Source organism: Syngnathus typhle, linkage group LG4 (assembly GCF_033458585.1).
Source record: "Syngnathus typhle isolate RoL2023-S1 ecotype Sweden linkage group LG4, RoL_Styp_1.0, whole genome shotgun sequence".
Lineage (NCBI taxonomy): Eukaryota > Metazoa > Chordata > Actinopteri > Syngnathiformes > Syngnathidae > Syngnathus > Syngnathus typhle.
Window position 1 is genome coordinate 20,649,355 of NC_083741.1, and position 21,553 is coordinate 20,670,907.

A 21,553-nucleotide genomic window follows, 5' to 3' on the forward strand; every position below is an offset into this window, starting at 1 on the left:
ATTGACACATTGCTGTTGCTAGAAGAAAAAAGAGGTGTCCTTGCTTTAAGATGTCCGGCATGGGTCCCAATGTCGCCCTCACATGATGATGATGATGATGATGGAGATGGAACTGCACACAATCCGGCAGTAATGGTCCTGAGCCGTGCTGGAATTGGATTCAGTTGAAGGATTGCCAAAGGACAGCATGGCGTGCCACACAATGCAGTGCACGACCTCGTTCACAAAAGCGTCACAGAGGCTCAATGTGACTTGTCGGTCATCTTCTCCCCTCTAGACTGTCGCCTGACAAAAAGTAGATATTGTACAGACACAATGATTTTTTCTTTTTCGGAAAACAGATGTAATGGTGTTGTAAAAGTCTCGAAATATTCAGTACAGGACAGGATACACCACAATCTTTCACAACAAAGTGTAAAGAAGAATAAGTGGAGGGTGAGTTGATAGAATATTGGTTGGCACGGCCATGATTGGTTGACTGTACTGCCAGAATAACAAATCTTGGTGGAAGTAGTGTATTGTAGTTTGCTGTGTTCACACCCACAACGGCGCAGGTACGAAAATACTAATACAGAGTAAAGGGGAATTTTGTTGCATTTTGTGTTGCCTTTTTTGTTTTGGCTTTCATTGGTTGGTGACATGTAAGAAAAGAGCATTTTTTGTTATTTTCAGGTGGCGCCAGTTAACATCGAAACAAAGCAATTAGGCCGCGTGCCACTTTTCCCCGACCGGTCTGTGTTTGGATCGATGGAAAATGAGCAACAAACAAACACTTATTTTGTTTCTCCCCGAAATCTAATTTCATAGCGGCTTGACATTTTTGTCGGAGGCGGGGGCTGGCATTAGCCCGTCAGTCTAGCATCAACAGATTAACTTTGCTGACTGCTTTTTGTGCAATTATATTTATCGTAGACCGGCAGAGAGCATCCTGTCGCCAGGTTTTCCGATAATTGCAATTCAAATGTTTATGGATTTTTAAGCACCGCTTACTTTTCTTTTGTAGTTTGTTTAATCATCCGTTTTGTTCTATTTTTCTCCACAGACACATTGAGAACTGGACGGGATTGCAGACTTTACGGGATGTGGACATGGAACTCTACACTGGGCTGCAGAGACTGTAAGTGTTCCGGCAACATCCACGGCCATTTCTCAATGGCTACCTGCCCACCTCTTCCTCCCGTCCGTCTTTTCCTTTTTTCTCCACCGCCCTTTCAAAACTCGGAGCAGGCCTTTCTCCCCTGATCCCGCTGATCCCTCATCAGGGAGGCCAAGTGTAATATCTCCAGCAGCAAATTAGCATTTTTCTCATTACCGCCCGACTCCATGAGGGTGGGGGGGTGATCGGCGAGGGAGGCGGGCGAGGGCGAGGGGGTGGGCCGCGCCCACGTAACATTCCCGTAGCCCGGTATGACACTCATTATTCCACATTTCAATAAGGACAATATGAGAAGCGATCATTCATGAAAAACGTCGGATTGTTAAATATGCCGGAGAGTGGTGCGCTAATGAAAGAGGTGCTGCGCATGTTCCTGTTGACGCTTTAATTGCGAATAAATTAAAATGAAAGATCCACTAGAGTGCCTCAATATGGTGATCAAGACGACGGTCGTTCTTGAACTTTGCTATCACTTAGTCGCCAAACTTTTTTCGTTTCAAATCAGCCACGTTGTTAATCACATACTAACTTGACTATGTATTATAATTCGTTTTTTATTTTAATTTATCTAGGTAAGGTGATTAACAGTTTCATATTTACAAGACAGCAGAGTAAAAACGACTAAATTAAAAAAACAATACAAATACCAAGACAATAAGTAAAGTTCGTAAAACACAAGGTGATGATGTCAGCGTAAGACAACTTTGATTACAGCTGAACTTCAATTGGGAGGTGACTTTACGCTGAGCGGAGTTACATTTGGAATTCAAATTGGATTTAGATGAGGCAGAACTGTACCGACTCGCCGCAGTGGATCCTCCTGCGAGTGAGCAAGAGCGTGTCACAATGTAGCCGCCACATAATTTTTATCTGTACGAGACACGGCTTCATTTTCGACGAAAGGAAGCCGTATGAAACAAAGGAACGAAAATGAAGATTGTCTTCATGAAAACAGAAATGTTCATATATATATTTATATATTTGAATGACGCAAAATAACATTTTCTCGAATACATTTGTTTCAGATGTAATTATTTTCTGTCTAAAAATTTCATTTGGTGTTCAAAAAGTCTTATTTCAAACTTGAGTCTTGAAAAACAAGGGGTCGTCTTATAATCAGGGTCGTCTTTTATTCGGGCCAATACGGTATATAATGTTCGCAAAAATTTGTCGTTTGTTGAACTACTGGAATAAAGAAAAAAAGAGTACAGAAAGAATTGTCTCGGTTGTTGACAAAAATACGTCCATTAGGCTGGTCGGTTATTAATTGTCTTTGATGTATACTAAAATGTTTGTTGTTTTATTTTGAAGTTCGGATAATGTCATTGAAGTACATCTAAAGCACAACCTGAGTTTAATTACCTCAACAAAAACTGCCTTTGATAAATAAATACATTTTTCAAAGGTAAACTGAGAGTTTGTGCCAGAATGCATCTGCTTCCATTTTTTCTTTTTTTTTGGGTGGCGGAGTTACATAATTTCCGAATAAACACTTGCACACGCACTAGCGCACACAAAAAAGGAAATGAAAAGAATTGGAAACAATAGTTGTGTTCACCCACGCTGCAGCCTTTGCTCACACATTCATTCTTTTTTTTTTTTCCATTACAGCACCATCATGAATTGCAACCTGAAGGTGATCCAGCCCCGAGCCTTTGCTCAGAATCCACACCTACGCTATATGTGAGTAAATTTCTTGTCTAATGTGTCTTCCTGTATACAAAGAGTGGGCTTAGTGCCTCCTATACGCCCGAGAAAACCGACCCGGGTGTCAAACCTAAAGCCCAGAGACCAAATCGGACCCACCGTGTGATTTTACAGCTAAATCAAATCATGGCTTCCGATTTTCCGCTACAATTTAACCCCAAAGGTTTGCTCACCCCTTCTCCTCCGTGACTTGTACACAAAATAACGTTATTGATCGAACATGGCTTTAGGGCCCCACGATATAAAACGGACCGGGCTGAATGGAGGCAGCGCCATTACCGCGTCCGAACGGCACCTGTCGCAAATGAGACATTCTTTATTTGCCTTGGATAATTGGATTCCTATCAGCGCTGCCTCAACATAGCGACGAAGACGACGCGCTTCCATTTAACCGTCCACTCTCTAAATGGACTATTTGTCTGGCAGGGCCGAGCGGCGCGGCGCAGAAGAGCAAAGTCATTTCTTTAACAAAAGACTGACGTCTTAGCGTATGACAGCCTGTTATCGCGCTGTTATTTTCCACGAATAAGCATGACCCGAGGAACTCGGTCACAGTATTTTACCTGAGCAAGCTGCCATTTTGTGCTTTCGGCAACTGAATGTAATATGGACTCTCTGAGTGAAGGACCTTACTCATGTAGAGCATGGGTTGTCAACCAGCGGTCCCCGGCCCCCGTGTGGTCAGGTGGTTCGTGAAAGTGGAAAATAATTGTAACATTTTTAAAAATAAAATCGATTTTTTATTTATACTTGATTATTTTCCCAACTAATTTTCGGAATCTTTTCTCCATCCAAATTATGTCAAACATAGCTGAGATTCCAAAACTAGACATACCGATACAAATAAATAGCCTGTCCAAATAATAGTTTATTCTCCTTCGTTGCAAAATAAAATATTCCATCAAAGCAATGGTCCTTAAATTGCTTCTTGGTTATAATGGTGGTCCCTTAGACAAAACCAGTTTGGTCCAATTTCTAAAAAGAATGAAATTGCTAACATGCATGCTAGTTCTTGGATGTTTACAAACTCTCAAATTCTCAATCGGCTTTGAAGTTTGTGAAAACAACAATGTTAGGATTAAAGTGCATCTCCAATTGTCAGTCCAATGATTGAGTCTGGCGTGTAAACTCGCCTCTTTCCCAGCATGCTCCATTTGAGCTTTCCTCATCCCTGCCCGTGTAAAGAGTATGTTTACTAGGGGCAACTTTGGAGGAAATAACTTGTAATGGCAACATTAAAGTAAATGCAGCAATGCAAGACTCGACTGACCCGTCGGATTTACCAGGTGATCTCACGGCTCATCTTGTGTATGTGTGCGTTTGTCCACTTTATCGGGAACGCCTAATCAAAATCGTCCGTGTTTAATGAAACATATTAATCTTCCATCCACTTTTATTTTCTTGCTAAATTTTTAGCCAAAGCAAATCAAGTGAAGCTTCTGTGGTGTAATTACGGAAGAGCGTTGACGTCTCTTACCGCCGATCAGTGCTAACTAATTAGCAGCAGCGCTTATTATTGGCAATTGTAAGAGCAATAAAGATGGCGAATGATTATTCTTCACAATTGTATCCACTCACTTGTTGTGGTTTGAGTATGTAGAGGCATAAAAAAGTATAATAATATAAAATAAAATCATGAAAATAATCTGCTTTTGGATAAAATGTGTCTCCTTACAACAGAATACTGAGATTTTTTTTTTTTTTTTTTAGAATGGACAATTAGCGGAGTTAATGTGTTTGTGCCAAAATAATAGTTTTATGTGTCTTCCCTGAATGGAAATTTTTAAAATTTCCTGTATTGTTTCAGAAGTTTTCAAGTTCCCCCATTGTGAGATTTATGAAGTTTATCTCATTTAATCTGTCCTCAGTTGCTGTTTTCAGACATGCTGCAACAGAAAAGAAAATGTGAAATTGTCATGAAATATTCAACATTTTATGATAAAATACAGAGCAAGATTAAATTAAATCACCCTGTGCAATACAGGCCAAATCAAAAGCAGTCTAGCGCAAAGCAGAAGAATTAAAAAGAATTTAATGAGGCCAGTTGATCATTTACATTCGCGAGGGATCAAAACAGCATACTGACTTTGTGATTGCATCCAACACGACCTCAACTTGTGATGAAGAGAGTCCCCATGAGAAAAGCACCAGCTGGGCCTCTGATTCGGACATCAGTCAGGTCGCCTTTATCGCATAATGATTAATATCGTTTGAGATCATCATTGGCGTCATCATACGTCTTGCCTGTCCGCCTGAGACTCAATGGTGAGACTGACATCGACGATGTCTGCGATTGTTTTTTTTTTTTTAATTAAAACAAATTGTAAATGTCATATTTAATGACAGTATGATAATGGATTGGCCGCGGAAAATCCGATGTTACTAATCTCTGTCAATCGTGACCCCGTGAAGCCCTTTGGCTCTTTTGTGATTAGTGCTACACAAATAAACTCCACTTGATGTCGTTAAAGACACAAGCTCAGCTATATTTACTTCTACAAGTCAACTTTTCTCTAAAGTGTTTGCCTTCTTAATGGCTGTTGGCTAAATGAGTTTGCTTTACAATGACAGCTCTAAAATCAACTTGATTACCGGGCGAGTGAAAGCGAACTTAATTTCCAGCAGCGCGTAAAAGAGATGAACTTAACCCTTCGCCGGCTGACCGCCATTAAAGTCGAATGTATGAGGGGCCGCCGCTCGACGTACGCTTTACACCGCCGCCTGAATATTTGATCAGGAATGAGATGCAAACATGACACGAGCAGATTGATACGCTATTGTTTGTTCTTGACGCAGATGATTAAAGTCGGTACACAGAAAGATCTGTGCAGCCGAGCGGCACCCGAGAATCCTAGCACAAGTTTATCTTGATTTAATTGGCTTTTTAATTACCTCTCATTTTTATTCTATGCTCCTTCTATGCAGCCCCGTTTCTATTTTTCTGCAGTCTTTTCCAATTGTAGTTAATTTCCATGTAACGGAACCCGTAATTTTCCACCGTTGGGTCGTGCATAAATCGGCTAGAACAAAATTATCTTTGGTTTATTTAGTTGTTTTCTTTTTAATTGTATACTAAGACTGTATTTACTGTAATTAAGAAATTATTTAAATAAAAATTATATTATATATTTATATATTTGTTTAAATTAAAAAAATCCTTTTTTTTTTTTTTTTTTACTATCTTTCATTGCCCTATGCCGCCTTTTCTATACTCCAACAGTAGTTTCCATTCCATTTACCCGGAAACGTAATTAATTCATGTTCCTACATAGATGTTTCCCTTGTTCAAGTCAGCTTTTTTCCATGATCTCGCACACTTGTTCCATCCTTCTCCATAGCCTTTCACCACATAACACGCTGATAGCAGGGACGACAAACACGTTAGCATAGCAACCCCTGGCGGGTACATCTAGCCACCATAACGTGGATTGAATATGTACCAATGCGGTGTAAAAGTCTATAATGTGGACTTAACGGTGTCCTCAGCTCATGGTTTCCACAGATGCCAGTGTTTAGACGCACCTAATGAACGCAGTTAGCTTAATTAGCCGAGTGTAGTGTCTAATTAACGCACCGGTTTGACAATGCACTCTTGTGCACTTATCCCCGGCATTTTAATTTTCCCATTTTTAGCGCAGTTCTTCCGGCAAAAATAGTATACGCTTGTTTGGGGGCTGGTTCTGACGGTAGGTGTGAACAGATGTTTATTTAGCACGCTAGGTGAATGGACTAGCAACATTGAGGAGGAGAGTTGCCCCGATGGGGATGCTTGGAATGCTTTAAAAAGTCACACTGCTGCTTTTAGTGTTTATAGGACAAATGAGTGACACCGATCATCAACAACTCAATCATCAAGAGTCACATGACCAACAAACCACTCATGCTACGTAATAACGAACACACCGTCGTCGTCTGTCACGCTACGTTACGGTAATGTTCCGTGTCGCTCCGAATGCAAGGCCTTCAACAAAAGAGGTGTCGGCGGTGAGGTCTCGGGCTTTGGAGTCTTCTCCGCCACTTCTCCGGTTTGGTCTTTGTCCCGCCTGTGTCAAATTAAAGGTCAGATGGCTGGATGGCTGGGCGACTCTTTATTCTAATGTGACTGAGCGAGAGAATGAATGTGAAGGGAGTGTTGTCACGGGGGAGCGCAAAAGGTCAGTCTCCGTTGGGCGGTCGGGTGCAGGGAGAGGCTCTCATTAAAACCCACCAGGCAACATTTTCTTATTGCTAAATGTCACTTTCATTCTCGGGTCAGCTGGCCAGCCAAAGAACACCTTTAATTAGGAATAAAATGACTCTGTTTACCTTGTCAAGACTGTGGCAGATCTCCCTGCAGGAAGATGGGCGACTATGTTTTGGTTTGGCTAATGTGTCGTTATATCAGCTTTTTAATTCTTTTTAATGGCTTCACTATGATTTTTATGTTATTATATTATTTTATATTATATTTATTTGTATATATTATATTATATTATATTATATTATATTATATTATATTATATTATATTATATTATATTATATTATATTATATTATATTATATTATATTATATTATATTATATTATATTATATTATATTATATTATATTATATTATATTATATTATATTATATTATATTATATTATATTATATTATATTATATTATATTATATTATATTATATTATATTATATTATATTATATTATATTATATTATATTATATTATATTAACTATGGCCTTAAAAATGAAACTATGTCTGTATTAAGAATGACAACCGTGGTTCGGATGGATGGATGGATGGATGGATGGATGGATGGATGGATGGATGGATGGATGGATGGATGGATGGATGGACACACCACCATTTGATATAATGATTCATACATAGACTGCACTCACACAAACCAAGTGAACATGTGTGTCTGCAGAAGCCATTGGCGTCTCTCCTTTATCGCTTGGTGCGAACTTGCAATGACGAATAGCAAAGTTTGTGTTATTAAATGTTCCTGCTAACCTGGCCTGAGGGTGAGTACGTAAGCGTGTCGAGGTTTGAGTTGAGCAGAGGTTCTAATCAGTGTCGGGCCAAAATAAATGAGTCCACACGCTTTGGGGCATTTCATGAGCAAGTCATTACCGCAGCTCTCTCCGTCCGTGACCGTTTGCGTGTTGGGATTCCAAACTCATGTTTGTGGATCAGATGCACAAACTTTGAAAGCAACTTTGATGCCACGGTAATGAGTCATGCAGTCTATACAGAAGCCAGTCAATCACTGCATGTTTACAAACTCCAAGCTAGCTCGTATTAGCCATTATTTCACCGATTCAACTAATGCTACTATTACTAAAAGTACAATACCACTAAAACAGAGACTCCACTGAGGAGGTCCGAACAAACCTGATTTATTGTGTAAATTCTGATTTGCCAGTATGTAATTTGTTGTGAGTTCATGCATTGTGTTGGTTTTGTTCTTTGAACAAGGTGATATTCATGCACGGCTCATTTTGTACACTGGTAAAAAACATCTATGTCTTGAATTAAAAAAATAATAATAATTCACTAACGAGGGGTTCGGTGAATGTGCATATGAAACTGGTGGGGTTCGGTACCTCCAACAAGGTTAAGAACCACTGGTCTATTACTTTGCGGTCTTCTCAATTAAACAGATAATCGACGTGAAGCTGAATGAATGTTTGAGCAGCTAGCAGCTAGCGAAACTTTAATATTAGCTTACGTGTCTTTGTGAGTTTTGCAGGGACTTTTAGTACCAAGAAAAGCACTGTATACGTAAAATATAATATATTATTATTATTATTATTTTTTAATTATTATTAATATTAATCATTATCATTAGTGGAATTGAATATTGGCATTGTTGCGCTGTTTTTCTTTTACAAATTTCGTCAAAAACATAATCCTTCAAATTTAATAATATAATCTATAATAAAAATATATATAATAATTATCTTTGGCGCTTCTTTCGGTGACCCCACTGTGTTCGTGGGTTGGTTGTGGCAAATGAAGCAAAGAAAAAAAAAAAATCCAAACTTTTTCATTCTTAGAGCACAATGTTGAAACTGCAGATTTTAAATGTTACACAAGATGAGTTGTGGAGTCTTGAAGTTCAAGTCAAAGTCAAGTCTAGTCTTTCGTATATAAAGTCCAAAAATTGTCAACTCATGAACATACGCTATCGAAGACATCGCCTCAGGATTAAATCCGACACATAAATCAAACATCTACTACTTCTCTCCCAGGTGACACGCACACACACAAACACGACCATATCCATCAGTTGATTGCTAAAAGTTAGCGTCAAACACCGCATATATTAACAGCCCTCCTCTTCTCCGGATGCGTAGTGCAAAGCCGCGGCGGGCCAATAGGCCAACGTGGGCTTCGTTAAATGTTTTTCTTTGCGCGGGCGTTATTGAGCGACTTTTCGCTTCTCCAAGAAATGCAGAGCATCTGCTTATCTCCCCTCGTCCTCTCCTCGCTCTATTTAGCCTCTATCCGGAGGAGTTCCTCCTACACACGGGCCGTGCACTTAAAGGAGTGCTGCAGCAACTATTGTGCTCTCCAGCCACCGAAGTAGTGGAAGTAAAATTGATCATTTAGTTACTACGATTGAACCAATTATATTTAAAAAAATATGACAAAATGTAATATATAGATTAAATTGATAATTTCATTACCCTTCATGAACCAATTATATTTTAAAAATGTATATGTGCTGTAATTTGTTTTTATTTTTTATTTGATATCCATTTACCAACTTTACTAAGACTTGAAAAAATATCATAATTTTCTGTATTATAAACAATTCATATCATTTAAATTTACCCCAAAAATCAAAACATATGTAAAATTCTTCATTTTCTTTATATAATTTATAGCACGTATATAGCAATACTTTTCGGATAATCCGACTACCAGGTGATAAATAATGCCCGCACTCCTTTAGGGCAAAAGCAAATAAAGCGGGCTTGCTGACATGCCTGTAAGTTGTATTTGACCCATCCTTGAATCGCCAGCGATTCAGCTGACACCACTCACGCAATTCCTGCCCACCGTGTGGGGGCGATTGCAAAAAGCCGCCGTTCGCTCGGCGGGGTGAAGGTTGTGTGGAGTTGCTTTTCCTCCCTCGGACTACTCGGCTCTCTCAGGGCTGACGCCATGTGACCAGAAATAGATGACGGCAAGGTGAAGGGTACTTCTCCATCTCCCCCAAACCATTTTTCTTTTTACCAACCACCACAAAATTACCTAAGTGTGATGAAATGCCGGAGGTTTGTGTGTGTGTGCGGAGGAGATGTTAGGGTGGAGCAGACGGCTCTTAATGGGCAAAACAAAGTGGTGCTAATGCGTGATCAGCCCGCTCGTTGTCGAAACGCCGCAGGCATTGTTTGACCTCTGATCACAAGCGGCAAACTCCACCGAAGATGAGTAGAGAACAGTCCCGTATCTCGCCTTGCTCATTTCCCAGATATGAATGCAGCTCAAATTTGCATTGTGCCAATGTTTGGATGCGCGTGTGGCTAATCTGAGGGTAAACACGGAGCCTCGCTAGCCTCTGATAGCGCCGTCGCGGAGCGTGCTATCTTTTGGCGGTGGGTGGTGTACAATGTACAAGGGGAAACGCTTCGGTAAACCTCGGCCGACGAGCTGCAAAACTTCACCGCAGGGAGTGAATCGGAGTAAGCCCTTGTCATGGGAGATTAGCTTTAGCCATGTTACCACCGAGTGGTACAGTCCAAGATATGTCTATCACGTGTTAAGAGTGACTCCCTTCACTTGTACATTTTAAAGGTTGTTTTAGGATTATTCGATTTGCCTTTAAATCTCTTAAATTGTCGCTACACAAAATGGAGGGGTTCTTTGTGACAAAATGGCGGTTTGAAGTCAATCTGCACATTTCAAGGATTCCAATCTTAGATTTGACTCGTCTGAAAAGTATTGTCTTTGCTCAAAGTACTTTCTACGCCCGGAATCTTCTCTCTACTTGCAACGTTTGGTTATTTTGTTCCTTCAACTCAGCTTTTGCAAGCCGCAAATGAGTTTTCATATAACATTGACATGACATCATCAACCCACAACGTGCTGCATTAAGCGATTTGCCCGCCACAAACTTTTCGAGTCTCTTTTAAAGACCCATCAAATCGATGTAGGGACGAGGCAAAAACCACACTCCGGGATGTCAGAAGCAACCACGCTTTGTAAGGGGACGCTAATGGATGATTTGGGGTTTCTGAGATGCACCACACTGGTTAAAACCGGTGGCACAAGCGTACATTAGCCGCCATTTAATAGCAATAATTCACTTCACTTAGAGCTAAAGTGGCAAGCTTGTCATGTTGTTATTACCATAATCCCTTCTGGACAAATAAAATCCTCCTGACTCATAGTTGACCGTACCCTTTTGTTTTTGCAGCTTCTTTGCGGTCAGAGAGTGAACCACAAAAAAAACCTCGAGTCAATATTGTGGTTTCGTCACTTACGGCAAAAAGCTTTGTTGCGAGTGTTGGTCTTTAGTCGCTCTCTAGCTCCATCAATGTCGTGACAGAATGATTTCGGAATGATGCATGACCAACGTGTTTTGGATATGAAGTGTAAAGTTTCGATGATGGATTGCCACTTGACACCCAATCTGACTTTGATGGAAGAGTGATAGCAACGGGGAAAACTGCAGGGACTCTTGGTTCCGATAGGAAAAAGACAAAAGGGGTCTAACTCCAAAATCTAATAAAATTTTCATTGGCTAGTTCCCGCTTTCGAAGGTAGTATCATTGCAAAGGAATAAAATATAGTTATTATCATTGCGTATCGTATAAATGTTTGAAATCTATCCGGCTTCCGATGCTAGGCAGTGTAGCACTGCTGTTCCTTCCATCCATAATCAGACATCTTAATCTTGAGCGGTGGCTGCGCAGATCCCGGCAGACAGCGGGTGGTGGACACGATCCGCGCCAATGACGAGCGGGGGGCTCCAGTTAATCTAAAGTGTCGTCTCGTCGGGCCCGAGAGACTCCATGTGTCAGCCTTAGCGCTGTGATCAATAGCCTCCTCCAACATGAAAGTCCGATCCTTCCGCTCGCGGTCCGTTGCGTCCTCTCACCATCGTTGCGTTTGATCCTCCCAAGTGTTTGCTATCCGAGGGGAGGTGCAGGGATGATTGAGGTAATGCTAGCTTTTCCGCACCTGAACCTTTGGCAAGGCTAAAAATAGCAAAAGCTTGGACTCAGGATTACTTTTAAACGTGGTGTGAAGAAACCTTCAAGGAATCGTCATGTTGGATTTTCTCCTGGCAGTCAGTCACCAGCAGCCAAATAAGCTTGTAAATCTAACCGGGAATGTGCAATAGGTATCAGAAAAGCTAACGATTAGCCTAACTTCTTTGTATTAACGTATTTTCCGGACTATAAGCCGCACCTTCATTTAATGGCCTATTTTAAAACTTTGTCCTTATATAAGGCGCACCGGACTATAAGGCGCACCATTAATGCATCATGTCAGATTTTTAATCCAAATGAAATCATTCTCCATTTTATCTTTTTTATTTCAACTTCAGACGCAACAAATTACTTTAATCACAAAATAATGATCAATAGTCTTTTTGATTCATAGTCTTCAGCGGGCCACTTAGGATTGATTTCATGACACAACGCTTCGGGCCAGTTTAAATTTAGGAATTTGGTTTATATGTAAGGCGCACCGGACTATAAGGCGCACTTTTGAGAAAATTCTAGGTTTTTAGTTGCGCCTTATTGTCCGGAAAATACGGTACTTTGTGTTTCTGGGCCTGTGGTACCTTCCCTTTTTTTTACAGCTTTGTTTTCAAATTATAACAGAGAACGTTTGTGTTTCTCCTGGCAGTCAGTCACCAGTAGCTAAATAAGCTTGTAAATCTAACCGGCAATGTGCAGTAATTACCAGCTAAGCTAACAATTAGCTTCGCTTCTTTGTACTACTTTGTGTTTCTTGGCCTGTGGTACCTTCCTTGGTTTGTCTTCGCACTATGACAGAGATCGTTTGTGTACACCGTGCGCGTATTTGGTCAAAATGTTTGCTATCCGGATGAGAGCATTTTTTTTTTTCCGCTTACCGATGGAGCCGTTTGGCCCGTGACACAATCTTGCTACGCGGCACTGCAAGTGTGCTGGTGGGCTGATTCTTCAGTGACAGAAAGATGGATAGAAAAGGGCGAGTGCGGTCATTGAGAGAATTTGTCAGACTGCGCGGTGGAAGAGTGGTTAGCACTGCTAACTCGTCGCTAGAATGATACCCGTTTAAATTTTTCACCTTGGAAATCCACGCCTGTGCTTTGTTGCGTGTTCTTGAGTTTCCTGGTTAAGATGGGATTTGAAATGTTTTAATGAAAATGGATGTGATTAATAAATATGAAGTATTAAAACTTGTGGACGACGTGATTTTGTAATCCCCGCAATAGTTTCCGCCATTTTCAGTCATGTTACATGGCAAGATCAGATTAATTGGAGTCAAAGGCAACATCTTGTAAAGCCTCCGCTCCATTCAAAATGGATTATTGGCACACACCTACACAACACACACACTGGCTTTTGCTGTTGATCTTCAAAATAATACAATTTTCATTTGAGACAAGGCGGCTCGGGAGATTTTCAGAGACGCTATGGTTCGTCTGAAGTGACGTTAGCAATCACATCTTAAGACTCATGCAATCGTGTGATAATCAGCAAAAGCATTCCCGCTGTAAAGTCACCTTGAGTGTGCTTAGCCCCCATTAGCATATAGTATTTCAACACAGCTCATCACTTCAAGGCTTTAAAAGGAACACAATAGTACAATTAGCGCTAGTCGAAACAACTTCTGAAGAAATACTTTTTTTTTACGAGCACGTCATAATGATAGGCTGTCTCCTGGAAGTTATTTTATCCAACCTCGTTCACTTTTTTCATTTAGTATTTTTTTTCTTTTTTTTTATCAATTATTTATTTGTGTTTTTATCTGCCGAATAAAAAATGAATAAGAATTGTTTGCACCTCAAAAGTCTGAAATAAAGTAACAAATTATGTAACCCATGGCGATAACACGATTACTCCCGACATGTGTGAGTGCGAAATTCCGACTTCTTCCTAAGACAGCGTGTGTATTTAATACAGAAAAGATCCCTCTTGCTTGTAATTAAATTCCCACCATACTAATGATCCAATTAAGTCTGGCGGAGTTAAAGGAAGACGATTGTGCTTTAATTAAGTCATGTCATAGCGGCGGGCAAAACATTGGCGTCAGATGGCGTGCCTGCCGGTGGACATTTTAAAATCAAATCTGTTTAAATGTTTGCTTGGTAAACTCTGGTTTCACTCATTACAAAGTGACCTTAGTAGAAATCTTTAGCCAGGGTCTTTTCATTTTTGAGAGTTAGATGTATATGTGAAAAGTTTGGAATATAGATAAGCCTGAGGGGAAAACTTGTTTGAATAAACTGTAGAAATAAAATATTTGTGGTCAGAGCCTGAAGCATCTTACTGCTCTTTCGACATGAACACGATTTTACATTAGGAGAATAGTTGCGGGGACCTTGTTCACCCCTCCAGTTGTGTCAGATTTGCTGTCAACAAAGTTCGGAACACGGTATCATGGTTGTACGAGAAAGTTTTTATTAGGGCTAGCAAGTCGTTAAATCGCAGAAACATATTGAGTGGCATTCTGCTCACATATCACCTTCTGGGCCGCCAGGTCTGCTTCTGATTGCCCCCCTCCCGTCTTACAATGATGAGCTGGCAGGCCCGGCGGGGGTCAAGGTGGCCTCACGCGGTGCCGCCCCAGCGGGTCCTGCCAGGCTCCGTGCCAGTTTAAATGTGCCCGTTTATTCTCAGCCCGGCGTCATCAAAACGGAGCAGCGGCGAACGGCGGTAGGTACTGGAAAAGCAGCGTGCGGCAATGGCAGTCGTCCAGGCGTGAGCCGAGCAGGTGTTGTTCTGTCGAAACACCTTGCCGGCTGTGAGGCGGCGGTTGCTGCGTGGCAACCTGCTCCCGTTGCCGTTGTCAGAGATTCCAACGGGCTCCAAAGGCCTGGCGGGCTGCCGTCATTTTCCGGAAGCCGCGGTACTTTGATTTGCAAGCTGTTGTTTGTCTGACACGTTGTTGCTTTGCTCGCAGTTAGAAAACCTCCCACGACACCTTGCTTATCGTTCCTTGTAAATGTGTGACTAATTACTGATTGTTAGAGACTAATCACTGAACAGAATGGACCAAAACAAACCAAAAAAACGAGGCCCTACCAAGTTTATTGAGGATTTTGAGAATTTACCTCGAAAATCCGTTTTAACCACAACATTTAAAGAATCTATCTTAAAAGGACACACGAGAACGTCTCAATGCCCGAAATGAACTCATTCAGTGCCAGCCCAGTTAAAATGTAAGTTTGACGTCTATAGTCGTCAATGGCAGTGAATGAGTTGAGTAAGAAGTCGGCTTTTTGGGATTGAAGCAACCATTTTGAACTCAGGATATTCTTTTTACCCCCCCCCCCCACCAAAAATGCACTCGGATAAAATTAGGAATAGTTTTGTATCGTAAAATGAAGTTTAGCATTAGCAACAACTCGTACAAGTCTTAAAATCTCTGAGGTCTTGTGAGTTGTGTTTCTTTGACACATTTCCATATTTACTAGAAAATGTGCACAAATGAACCTGACAAGTCCTAATGACATTTTAATTAAACTCAGAACTATTTTCCGACTGCGAAAGGAAGATATTTTGTGTGTTTGTGTTCTGACAAGCCATTTACGATAATCCTCCAGTTCCTCGGAGTGCTCGATTGAATTGCGTCGCAACGGTCACGGGTTACTTTCACGACAAAACAATGACGCCGTTATGGAAATGAAAACTTTTGAGCTGCGTGCGTAGCTTTAATTCAGCAATTTGTAATAATTTAGCATCTTGACGAACATCCTGTAATTAGTAATCCGTCAAAGGAGAAAAACAACATTATTGGGAAAATTTTGTAATCCACATTGGGGCTTGACGAGTCTTTATAATTGCCTGTATTAATTTTTTTTTAAATAATATACAGTTGCCTATCTGTGGTTCACTAATCCATCTATTTGCATCTTTTTCTGTCGAACCTATTCATCGAGAAACTCACTCATTTGTGTTTGCGGGCGGATAAGCGTTCACTGCACTTTCCCACAAAAAACGCCGGGAAGGGATAAAAACAATCTCGCAAAGCCGTGCAAAATCCCAATATGAATTTGTCAATTTCAGGTTAGACTGAAGTTTTAAGTTGCGATATCACCACTCACCACTAGATGGCAGATAGTTGCGCTCGAACTGGGTCTTATACTACGATTTTTTTTTTTTTTGCGTGTATCTTGTCCATACTTTAATTGGTGGCCCCATCCAGAATTTAAATTGCCCATCCCTGATGAATTCAGTGTCGCTTGTTTGTGTCTCGGCAAGCGCGGAACCGTTACGTCGTTGACTCACTGAAACGGGAGGTTCTTCTGGCGCGACCGCGTCTTTGTCTTTCGAATCACGTGCGACTCCGCTGGCTCGCCGCCTCGAGAGACTGCCAGCTGTGCCCACGCATTACGACGTCGACGTCTCGCCAATTTGCTTGTGTTTGCACAGAAAGGCCAGAAACGACACATTTCATGAATAAAGTGATTATTTGTAGTGAGGAGCATCTGGATTTAACTGTTACATGTTATTTTTGTCATAAACCTTTTTTCCATGTGGCGTTTTAGATTGGCTATTATTTAGTTTTACGTTGACTTCATTCCAAGTCTGGCTTTTTATGAACAACATTATTTTACTTGAATCCCATGGCGCAATGACAACCATTTCCAGTGTGAGAGTGTTTGGAAATACATTTGTAACTTTTTAAAAATAAAACAAAAACAATGACTCAACTGATGACCATGAAAGAAAATCATGACGTTTGCTGCGAATCTGCCAAATACCTTTTTTGTGTTTTAAAATCCTCAGCCACTCATGTTTGGCCTTATGTTCTTGCTCTAGGCTGCATTTGTTCTTTTTACAATGCCGGACGAATGTTTTTTGACCATCTGTCATACAAATGAGAAGAGAATGTCGGGCATCATAAAGTGCTTTGAAGGTATTTCAAATGAGGTTGGCAAAATTAGTGCAATCGGGTCCTTTTTTCCCCCCCCAGGACTGCAAACCAAGCTGGCAAAGTCGATTTTTAGGATTTTTTAACTTAAATGGCTGACCTTCCGTATATTTTGGATCTACTATTATTGACCTATCAAATTTTACATTGCAATGATTTGTGTTTATCAAAATTGTTTGGTGGGTATACCCAACATCCCAGCAAATGTCCAGACTACCAAGTGAAATTGACTTTAGGGGCTGAAATTTTGCAAAATTCCATTACAACGTGAGGCGAGTCAAACCCAAACGTCAAAAATCCATTTTTTCGTCAAACATGATTTCATGAGACTTTTTTTTGCGGGTCTTCTAACGATTCCGAATTTCCCATTGGTAATACAGACTTTGTAGCTGAACTTTGCAGGAAAAAAAAAATTGCATTTCACAAAACAATTTGACCCCCTTCCACCTCCGCTACGACTGTGACGGCAGTTTTGACGTTTTATTTAATTTTGTCAATCGTCTATCACCTTTAACCCATCTATCTGCCAAGCCCCCCCCCCCCCCCCCCCCCTTCCCACTTCCACCGCTAACCTGCAACCCTCATACGTCTTTGTTACGCTGCCGCCCATGCTGTCACGACGTGGGTGGCGGACCATCGCTTCAAGATAACAAGGCATTATGTGAAGATGCCTGGATGGTAAATCTTCATTCCGCCAACCTTACCTGAATTTCCATAAATTTGCATGCCGGCGCAGTCTATAAGTGAAACTGTTGAAACGCTTGCATGTCCTTGAGGCCTGTCAAGGAGAACCTCTTCACATTAGATTTTTTTTTCCTCCTCTTTAACAAAATGGGAATAGTCAACGTGCCAAGCGACAGGTTGTTAGGAGCTTCACTTGACATGTATGGGGTCACTGTTTTTCATGGGTGCTTTAAAAGCACTGAAATTTTGGAGCAGTTTAAAAAAAGCTTTTCCAGAAAATAGCCACTAAAGCAACTCCGAAGACTGCCCGTCATTTTTTTTTTTCGCGGCCGCGTTTTTAGTGGAAGCAGAGCGAGTCAATTAGCAATATTGGCTCAACATTACTTTTTTTTTTTTTTAATTATTGTTTCTATGGAACAGTTTATGAAGCATTTGTTTGAAATGCTCCAAAAATAAACAATTCCTCGTCTGGTTTAAGGTTGAAAATGCCAGTTATTTTTAATCACTAAGATTTAAGAGTCCTGAGGACTGCTTTTATTTTCTCCAAAAGATAACCAGGATCATCGAGATTACGGTCGGCCTTGCGCCTTTTTCATTAAAAAGGTTGCCACGGTTACCAACGTGCATTCTGTGATGAGGCTAAACGACGCAGCAGCCTTGTAAAATTAATAAAAGGCACAGCGCTGATGCGACACAGGAATTACATTTTCACCGCAGCCCCTCAGCAGCCAGTGCATGAATTCATCTCAGCGTAACTCAATAAAACAACAAGGAAGCCAGCGAGCGAGCCAGCGTCTGCTGTAAACAATGTATGAAATGATCAACCCTCGCGGGCTCTTTACGCTGAGCCTTTCAAAGAGTCTATTTGTTTATTTATGTATTTTTTGGGTCTGTGTCTGTTTGACAGCTCGGCTTGTTTGCTTCATTTGATATATATGTATATTCACAAATCTATAGAGAGAGGAAAAAAACATTTTTTTTTTTATAATTATCTATGATGGGAAAGCCCAGTTTGGGAATATTTGAATTGTAATCCAGATGCTTTTTCTAAAAAAAAAATAATAATATGTAAAGCAAATTAGCTTGTTTCAGTTTTGGCATTGAGTACTGGAGTCTCGAAGGAGCAGTGTTGAAACCGACTTTGATTTTTCACCACATCGCAAATGTGCTTTTGAAAATCATCATCTTTTGTACAAGCCAAATACTGTTTACTTGATGATCACATAAAATTCCTTTTTTTCTTTTTGTCTTCCTCACCTCTCGTTGCAGCTGCAAACAATGCTGCGCGGGCATGTGGCTGCCTTGTCCTGTTTTAATTAACTGTCGCAGTGTTAAATCCTCTCCTTGGGACTCCGAGTGTGTGTGTGCGTGAGTGCGTCTGTGTGTGTTGGGGGTACATACTGGCACAGTAGTGACTCAGTGTTGCACTCTGGCCCAGCTGTCGTCCCATGTGGAGGATTTTGGAACGATTGGATGCTTAACAGATGTAAAGTGACCACAATATTACTATCAAAATATTCTCATTATTTTATATATAGATACACCGTATTTTCCAGACTATAAGGCGCACCGGATTATAAGGCGCACCTTCAATGAATGGCCCATTTTAAAACTTTGTCCTTATATAAGGCGCACCGGACTATAAGGCGCACCATTAATGCATCATGTCAGATTTTTAATCCAAATCAAATCATTCTCCATTTTATCTTTTTTATTTCAACTTCAGACGCAACAAATTACTTTATAATCACAAAATAATGATCCATAATCTTTTTGATTCATGATTCATAGTCCTCAGGCAGCCTTTACGATTGATTTTATGACACAATGCTTCGGGCCAGTTTAAATTGAGGAATTTGGTCCATATATAAGGCGCACCGGACTATAAGGCGGCTTCTGAGAAAATGTTTGTTTTTTAGGTGCGCCTTATAGTCCGGAAAATACGGTATATAAAACCGATAGTTGGTGGTGTCTGAATGCCCACAAAAAATGAAGACTTTGTATTCCAACGTGCACAAGCGTGTTGTTTCCCTTCAGGAAGGATGCAAACATCCCAAGCCACACGCAAACACAATCACCATGCTCCACCGACTCGCTCGCTTCTCTGTGAAAAAAACAAAATATAACAAAGTAGCTTTTGCACGGCGGCGGTCTGATGGGTAAAATCCTTTATGAGGGTCCTTATTGGTGTTTTAATCAAGTCTAACATTGTTATTGATTCCACCAAGAGGCATTTCATAAAGGGTAGGCGGGCGACTCGTGGCGGCTCCTCGGCATCTAACGACGGTCCGGCGAGCAAATGCAATCAGAGCGCTGGATAAAAAGGCTGGGAGTCTAGCGGCGACCGCTCGTGTCTCTCATTAGATTGAAGACAATTTTCATTAGGTGGCCGGCCGGCTGCTTGTTAACATCCGCTCTTTAAGGTTCTCGCCCTCTTGTGTTCCCTGCCGACTTTGAAGGATGACCGTGCAAGATGAGGCAATTTGGTTTTCTCGTTCATCCTACCATCGTATATTAGGGTCGAAGAGAAGGCCTGCGGTTCCAAATTAGGATTTTAAACCTGGGTTAGGGTGTCAAATAAGGCTTTCAAGATAGTGTTTCAAATAAGGGCTAGGTTTTTAAATAAGATGCTTTAGGGTTTCAAACAGGTCTTGAGATTTCACATTCCAAGTTGACTTCAACTTCAGGTTTCAAGCCTAGAATGTGGTTACCGTATTTTCCGGACTATAAGGTGCACCGGACTATAAGGCGCACCTTCAATGAATGGCCCATTTTAAAACTTTGTCCATATATAAGGCGCGCCGGACTATAAGGCGCCCCATTAATAAAATCACAATATAATAACTTGAAATAGTTAAAACGATAACAATATATCAATAATGTTAATATCACACAACACATTTGGCCCGCGGGCCGTAATTTGGTCCATATATAAGGCGCACTGTACTATAAGTCACACTGTCGGCTTTTGAGAAAATATGAGGTTTTTAGGTGCGCCTTATAGTCCGGAAAATACAGTATTTAATATTTTGGTCGTGTTTGAAAGTAAGGTCTTAAGTCTGGGCTAGTTGATTGAAGACAGCATCAAGGTTTCAAAATAGCGTTCAAGTCAGTGTGATATTTTTACTCGTTAGTTTTTATTTGTTTCTGTAATTCCCACCCTTATGGTTTGACTCAAAAGTGCAGTGAAAAGATTTGGAGGCCGCTGCTTTAAAATTCTACATTCTTGTAAGTGCTAAGAAAATATTTTAATCTTTTTTCTAATTTGAAGCATTCATCTTCACCAAAGCTGCAAGGTCACATCTCCCATGCTCAAGGGCGTTCTAGTCGAGTGTAATCCACTTTCGGTTGTGAAAAAGCCCTAAAAGCAGATGAGAAGCGCTTGCTGCCGTCAGATTAGCGTATTTTCAACAAGATTAAAGAATCCACTATTTATATCGTCGCTTTCCCCAGAGCTCACCGACCGACCGACCGACCGGCTTTGCCTACCTGCGCGACTGCGACGATTATAATGAAGCATTGCTCTTTGAAGTTTGTGCCGTACGCAATCATTTTCGTACGCTGCTTGCTGCCTCATATCTCAACTCACCTGGGAAAGCATGGGAAAATATGTTTCCCGCTTTTTCTGCCCCTTCATTTATGATCACACAAATTGTGTGACCATTTATTTGGGGTTTTTTTTGTTTTGTTTTTTAAATGTACTTTATAGTTTAAATGCACTCTAGTATTTACTTATTGTCTGGTGTTATTTAGATTTGTTTGGTTATTTAACAAGGTTTGTTATTTTAGTATATTTATGATAGCTCCCTATTGTGTTCATTTAGCTTAGTCCACCTTGAGTTCTCGATCTGGAGGTCAGTCTGTATAAGTTTGTCGATCAGTTGATGTTTGAGCCTTTTCTTTTTTTTTTTTACTT

The 21,553-nt window shown here is 40.7% G+C and overlaps 1 protein-coding gene across 1 annotated transcript in view; it reads left to right on the top strand.

The window, feature by feature from the left end:
• Positions 1-21,553, top strand: part of ntrk3b (neurotrophic tyrosine kinase, receptor, type 3b) — a 98,669-nt gene that overhangs the window by 18,929 nt on the left and 58,187 nt on the right. Inside the window, exons 2-3 of the mRNA XM_061276700.1 lie at positions 1,043-1,117; positions 2,768-2,839. Coding sequence (XP_061132684.1) covers positions 1,043-1,117; positions 2,768-2,839 — 147 coding nt within the window. The remainder of the gene's footprint in view (positions 1-1,042; positions 1,118-2,767; positions 2,840-21,553) is intronic.